Genomic DNA, 8369 nt, shown 5'->3' on the forward strand with positions numbered 1-8369 from the left:
TAGCAAGAGCGTTCAAATACTAGTATATGGAAAGGTAGGTTTAATGAACAGCTACTCATTAATCCACGTAACTCTGTCTCTCTCTCTCTCTCTCTCTCTCTCTCTCTCTCTCTCTCTCTCTCTCTCTCTCTCTCAGTGATAAATTCCAGTCCCCTGATTGGCTGTGCCTTCCTCAGCTGTGATTGGTTGTTGCCTTCGCTATTACAGCTTAACAAACAAACAAACACACACACACACACATCTAAGACCGTAGCCAGAACACAGTCAAGTATTTCTTCGTATATGACGTATTTTTTTACATTAAACCCTTCAATAAGATCAATTATCTATTTATCATAAATTTGATTATCCTTTAAAGCTTATTTCCACACAAAAAAAAATAATTTTAGTCATAATTTATACGCAATTAGTATAAATTTTTCACTACTACCCAGCTAAATTCATTCATAAAAATACTATTGCATGACGTCACATACAAGCACCAATCACAGCAGAGCACGAATCAACCAATGAGACAACAGATATTTCCCGCTAAGGAAACGCATAAGGCGAGAGAGTTCCTCTGACTTATGAGCTGCTGTTGGCAAATGAGTTGGATTCACACGAGATATTTTGTTCAAACGCTCTAGCTAAAGGAATCTGTTTATCCTAATTAATTTTCATATATAATATAACAATATCGGAATAGCCTGAGAAGAAGACTTCCTTATTTCTTATATGTTTTAGATATTATTCAAATGTTTATCAATTTTAGACCTTCCCTTCAGTAATCACACTATTTTCTTTTTTTTCTTTTGGGTGAGAGAAACGCTATTATGGTTTTCTTGTCGTTTAATTATCATTATTTTTATCATAGCCTATATCATTAAAATTCTGAATATATTGAGAGAAAAGGTTGAGAATTTTGAGTTCCTATTTATTGATTTTATAATAAAAATTCCTGAAGATAGAAGTCTAAAAAGAATACAGAGTATATAGTAATGTATAGGCTATGTAAGGAGATGTACGGAAAGGCAATCAATTCTTACTTCTCTCCTCTCCCTTCGTTCAGTATTTATCACTGTTTCTTCTTATTCCCCTTCTTTCAATCCTTATCTTTTCCTATATCCCAATTCTATAGACTTGAATTTCCTTTTTTATGCGTTTGTTTTTTTATAGACATTATTAAAACATTGACTTAGATACAGGACACAGAAGAAATTATCTTTTCAGCAAAAACAATTGGACATTCAGAATTTCATTTTGCCACGGCTGGGAATAGGCTTCTTATTTTCTTCTCTGTTTCCTTTATAAAATGGAATAACTAAACTATTAAGAAAGAGCATCATCAAAACTGATTTTTTAATAGGCCTATTTGTTAAATTTCCAGTCCTTAACACTCAATTTCTTAACCTAACCTAACAAAGTGCACGTCTCCTTAACAAGCTATTGATTAAAAAAAATAGGTTATAAATCTATTTCCTGATTAGATAAAGTTACTAGGTGAAAAGAGTAAAAAGCTTTTTTCTTAAAACTTCCAATCAGACTAGGCTATACTGTATTGTCGTGATAGGCCTAGTCACCTGACATTCTCAAAAAGATTGATTCCCCCAAATGAATGGATTTGAGATCTACAGCCTTAGCGTTGGGGTCTGTGGGACCATTCACACGTCTAGTACTTGATGGGATTGTCCCATATTAATGATATTTGTCCCATGTCCCTTATCGACTCTTTCCGGGATGCCGTTTGTCCTGTAATTTCAATATATCAAAAACATATATTTTGGTAAAAATTTAGTTATAATATCTTTCAAAGCTACAAAACATGCTTAATTGCAACATTGTAATGCTTTGACATATATAACGAACAGCTGTTTGTAACAAAATATGTAATGAATAATTTTTAAAACAAAAGAAAAGTCAATAAAGAAGATTCTGGACAATCTGGACCAAGCTGAGAAGGACTTCACAAGTTGTGTGTCTATATTGTTCAACTACCTCTCCAATTTAGGTGTTCTCTATTTCAAATTTCAAAGTCTGGTCACCCATATATATATATATATATATATATATATATATATATATATATATATATATATATATATATATACAGTACATATATATATATATATATATATATATATATATATATATATATATATATATATATATATATATATATATATATATACAGTACAGTATATATGTACATATGTATCTATCTATCTATCTATCTATCTATCTATCTATATATATATATATATATATATATATATATATATATATATATATATATATATATATATATATATATATATATATATATATGTGTGTGTGTGTGTGTGTGTATATATATATATATATATATATATATATATATATATATATATATATATATATATATATATATATATATATATATATATATAAGTGTGTGCAGTATGATTTACATAAATTTGCTTGGTATTTATTTAATGATATCGATTTTTGGAGTAAATATATTGAAAGAATTTCTTAGTGATTACCGCATAACTCAGCAAAGCGGAAGAAAAATCTCTCTCTCTCTCTCTCAGACACACCACAGTTCCCCTGAAAATTAAACGCAATTACGTCTATCGACCAAATGCATAATAGTCCTATACCACAAATGAAAACGTACTGTAAAATCTACCCATTTATCTTCATTGTTTATTGGGAATAAACATAACATTTCATTTAGGCCTATTAAAGTAATTCTAAGCTATATATAGTTCCTTAGCATACAATCTTGGGCCTACTGTAGATCGAGTTATAGTGACCTAGCATAGGCCTAGACCTAGTTTTAATTCCCTGTTCCGTTAAGTAATATCTCAAGTTACGCTAATCTTTTAAATAAATTGTTCCTTGTATTTAATCTACTATATCAATTCAAATGTTTCAGGCCTACGCTGCTCCTGGACGGATTGAATAATGACAAATCCCTTGTAAAGGTTTGATCATGAAGTTCGTCGAACTGAACATTCAGGGTTTAATTCACATTAAAATCATTTTTTTTTATAAGTGTAGCCACGATATGTATAAGGAAAATATATCTGATATGATATCATATAATATAATTGCCAATGCATCTTCTTTTAGTCGTATTGTGAAGTATTTTCTACAATATACGACATATTCCGTAAAGCCTAACGGCTCAGCCAATCGGCGGGCTCAGAAAAGTCACGTGACCAAACGTCACGGGATGTTTTGACACGTGCTTCTGTTAATAAGGAATTCCGCCTTTCTTTGTATTTTATTTGTTTTACGTAATTCTAACAGTGTTTAGTGGTTTATCTTTTATATGAACATTTCGTTAAGTGATATGGATACAGTGAAGCAACGGGAACGCCAATATAAACCGTGGTTTAGCGTTTATTTATATTATTATGGCGAACGTTTACAGACTTCAAGAATGCAAATGGCGGCCAAAGTGATTAGAATTTCGAAGGATCTGATTATCGTGATGGGGAAAATAATAAACTTTTTATTCAGTGAGGAAGGGATAAAAGAAAAGAATGTGTATAATGAATATTGGTAAAAGGAAAAGATAACCAATGAATGAAATATAAGAAGAAAACAAAGGAAGCGCCGAGGCAAAACCACAATACCAGAAACTGATTATCGTACCAACACCTAAAAGTCACCGTACTTCAATTGATGAAAGCAACATTATCTTAAATTACCGGCCTAAATCACGTCTACCAAATAACACTATTCAATCACAGTTGTCAGAATAAGAATATGAACGAAGTTAGATAAAATTCAATCCATTCTACTTTGCCATAAACTCGAAAAATATTATTTCTAAGCTTCGTAACTATATACAGTACTGTAACGTTTCGATTTCTCAGGATAAAGTTTAAAAACGTTATAGTTAACTGATTTATCTTTTGATCCAGTGTAAAAACGTTATCGTTAACTGGTAATTTCCCTGCATTATTTCTGACTGGTCAATGTTGACACTGACTGACCTTAGACAGAGAAGGGCTTTCGATTAAGAAATACCTTCATACTGAAGTCTTCTCTGGAGGAGAACTCTTATAGGCCTATTGGTGAGTACTGCACTGTCCATCCTGGGTTAGATAGTAATGATTATTCTTCATAGAGATTAGGGTGACATTATTAGTCGTTTTACATTGTTTTATTCAATAATTTTGTAGAAACTGAATATTGTTCATGTACAAATTCAACATTTTACATTTTTCTTGCTTCAAAATATGGTAATTTCAATATCATTAGATATACCTCATAATTTGTGGGGAAGGTTTAGTGGTATATTTAGGAATATGGACAAAACATCTTGATGATCTTTTTATTTATCGTTGGCTTTCTTTGAAACTAAGAACTGATCAGTTTATAGCTATTTTGCATAGACCTACTGGTACAACCAGTGAGTTCTCTCAAGCGTATATTGTTTCCCAGTACTTTTTATAATAGGAAAACTTTCCATTGTTTTGGTTTGTGATCTCCTCTTCAAGGAAGGAATAAAAGAAAATAAAGAATTGGTGGGATTTGGAAACTTTCACAATTGGAAGACATTTTACTGGTGCCGTCTGCTTTACATTCTATAGGAGTCGTTATAGACTCTCTCTCTCTCTCTCTCTCTCTCTCTCTCTCTCTCTCTCTCTCTCTCTCTCTCTCTCTCTCTCTCTCTCTCTCTCAGGCCATTTTAACCGTTATCACAATCATGAAAATGACTCGCTAGTTTGTGACCTTACATTCATTTCTATATAGAATCGACACATGACCTTTTTGACGTTGATATCACCTGTAATCATGAAAGGGACACTTGACCTTTTGACCTTGATTTCACTTGTAATCATGAGAGTGACACTTGGCCATTTGACCTTGATTTCACTTGTAATCATATGAGTGACGCTTGACATCTGACCTTGATTTCACTGGTAGTCATATGAGTGACACTAGACATTTTGACCATGATTTCATTTGTGATCATTATAGTAACACTTGGCCTTTTGACCTTGATATCACTTGTAGTCATATGAGTGACACTTGACATTTTGACCTTGATTTCACTTGTAGTCATATGAGTGACACTTGCCATTTTGACCTTGATTTCACTTGTACTGTAGTCATATGAGTGACACTTGACATTTTGAACTTGATTTCACTTGTAGTCATATGAGTGACACTTGACATTTTGACCTTGATTTCACTTGTAGTCATATGAGTGACACTTGACATTTTGACCTTGATTTCACTTGTAGTCATATGAGTGACACTTGACATTTTGACCTTGATTTCACTTGTAGTCATATGAGTGACACTTGACATTTTGACCTTGATTTCACTTGTAGTCATATGAGTGACACTTGACATTTTGACCTTATTTCACCTGTAATCATATGAGTGACGCTTGACATTTTGACCTTGATTTCACTTGTCATATGAGTGACACTTGACATTTTGACCTTGATTTCACTTGTAATCATTATAGTCACACTTGGCCTTTTGACCTTGATTTCACTTGTAATCATATGAGTGAGGCTTGACATCTGACCTTGATTTCACTGGTAGTCATATGAGTGACACTTGACATTTTGACCTTGATTTCACTTGTAGTCATATGAGTGACAATTGACATTTCGACCTTGATTGCACTTGTAATCATTATAGTAACACTTGGCCTTTTGACCTTGATTTCACTTGTAGTCATATGAGTGACACTTGACATCTTGACCATGATTTCACTTGTAGTCATATGAGTGACACTTGACATTTTGACCTTGATTTCACATGTGATCATTATAGTAACACTTGGCCTTTTGACCTTGATTTCACTTGTAGTCATATGAGTGACACTTGACATCTTGACCTTGATTTCACTTGTACTGTAGTCATATGAGTGACACTTGACATTTTGACCTTGATATCACTTGTAGTCATATGAGTGACATTTGACATTTTGACCTTATTTCACTTGTAATCATATCAGCGACGCTTGGCATTTGACCTTGATTTCACTTGTAATCAAATGAGTGACACTTGACATTTTGACCTCGATTTTACTTGTAATCATTATAGTAACACTTGGCCTTTTGACCTTGATTTCACTTGTAGTCATATGAGTGACACTTGACATTTTGACCTTGATTTCACTTGTAGTCATATGAGTGACACTTGACATTTTGACCTTGATTTTACTTGTCATATGAGGACCCTTGACATTTTGACCTTGATTTCACTTGTACTGTAGTCATATGAGTGACACTAGACATTTTGACCTTGATTTCACTTGTAGTCATATGAGTGACACTAGACATTTTGACCTTTATTTCACTTTTCATATGGGTGACACTTGACATTTTGACCTTGATTCCACTTGCAATCATTATAGTCACACTTGGCTTTTTGACCTTGATTTCACTTGTAATCATATGAGTGACGCTTGACATCTGACCTTGATTTCACTGGTAGTCATATGAGTGACACTTGACATTTTGACCTTGATTTCACTTGTAGTCACATGAGTGACACATGTCATTTTGACCTTGATTGCACTTGTAATCATTACAGTCACACTTGGCATTTTGACCTTGATTTCACTTGTAGTCATATGAGTGACACTTGACATTTTGACCTTGATTTCACTTGTAGTCATATGAGTGACACTTGACATTTTGAACTTGATTTCACTTGTAATCATTATAGTAACACTTGGCCTTTTGACCTTGATTCCACTCGTAGTCATATGAGTGACACTTGACATTTTTACCTTGATTTCACTTGTAGTCATATGAGTGACACTTGACATTTTAACCTTGATTTCACTTGTAGTCATATGACTGAAACTTGACATTTTGACCTTGTTTTCACTTTTAGTCATATGAGTGACACTTGACATTTTGACCTTGATTTTACTTGTAGTCATATGAGTGACACTTGACATTTTGACCTTCATTTCAATTGTAATCATTATAGTAACACTTGGCCTTTTGACCTTGATTTCACTTGTAGTCATATGAGTGACACTCGACATTTCGACCTTGATTTCACTTGTATTCATATGAGTGACACTTGGCCTTTTGACCTTGATTTCACTTGAAGTCATATGAGTGACACTTGACATTTTGACCTTGATTTCACTTGTAATCATTATAGTAACACTTGGCCTTTTGACCTTGATTTCACTTGTAGTCATATGAGTGACACTTGACATTTTGACCTTGATTTCACTTGTAATCATTATAGTAACACTTGGCCTTTTGACCTTGATTTCACCTGTAGTCATATGAGTGACACTTGACATTTCGACCTTGATTTCACTTGTAGTCATATGAGTGACACTTGACATTTTGACCTTTATTTCACTTGTAGTCATATAAGTTACACTTGACATTTTGACCTTATTTCACTTGTAATCATATGAGTGACGCTTGACATTTGACCTTGATTCCACTTGTAATCATATGAGTGACACTTGACATTTTGACCTTGATTTCACTTCTAGTCATATGACTGACACTTGACATTTGACCTTGATTTCACATGTAAGCATTATAGTCACACTTGGACTTTTGACCTTGATTTCACTTGTAGTCATATGAGTGACACTTGACATTTTGACCTTGATTTCACTTGTAGTAATATGAGTGACACTTGACATTTTTACCTTGATTTTACTTTAATCATTATACTCACACTTGGCCTTTTGACCTTGATTTTACTTGTAATCATATGAGTTACGCTTGACATTTTGACCTTTATTTCACTGGTAGTCTTATGAGTGACACTTGACATTTTGACCTTGATTTCACTTGTAGTCATATGAGTGACTCTTGACATTTTGACCTTGATTTCACATGTAATCATTATAGTCACACTTAGCCTTTTGACCTTGATTTCACTTATAATCTTATGAGTGACACTTGACCGTTTGACCTTGATTTCACTTGTAATCATATAAGTGATGCTTGACCATTTGACCTTGATTTCACTTGTAATAATAAGTCACACTTGATCGTTTTACCTTGATTTCACTTGTAATCATATGAGTGACAATTGACCTTTTGATCTTGATTTTATTTGTCATAATATATCATACTTGACCTTTTGACCTTGATCTCACTTTTAATTATAATAGTCACACTTTACCCATTGACCTTGATTTCACTTGTAATTATAATAGTTAAACTTGACCTTTTGACCTTGATTTCACTTTTAATCATAAAAGTGACACTTGACCCTTATACCTGGATTTCACTTGTAATCATTATAGTCGCACTTGGCCTTTTGACCTTGATTTTACTTGTAATCATATGAGTGACACTTGATATTTTGACCTTTATTTCACTCGTAACGATAAGAGTGGACTCAACTTTTTGACCAGGATTTTTCTTATTCATTTGCAA

General features: G+C 33.0%; 1 protein-coding gene across 1 annotated transcript; it reads right to left on the bottom strand.

Moving 5' to 3' along the window:
• Nucleotides 1-6391: 6391 nt before the first annotated feature.
• Nucleotides 6392-7357, bottom strand: LOC137626712 (uncharacterized). Its single transcript, XM_068357720.1, has one exon. It carries the CDS (start codon nucleotides 7355-7357, stop codon nucleotides 6392-6394), a length of 966 nt encoding a protein of 321 aa, XP_068213821.1.
• Nucleotides 7358-8369: the final 1012 nt, after the last annotated feature.

Source organism: Palaemon carinicauda, chromosome 34 (genome assembly GCF_036898095.1).
Source record: "Palaemon carinicauda isolate YSFRI2023 chromosome 34, ASM3689809v2, whole genome shotgun sequence".
In the NCBI taxonomy this organism is placed as follows: Eukaryota; Metazoa; Arthropoda; class Malacostraca; order Decapoda; family Palaemonidae; genus Palaemon; species Palaemon carinicauda.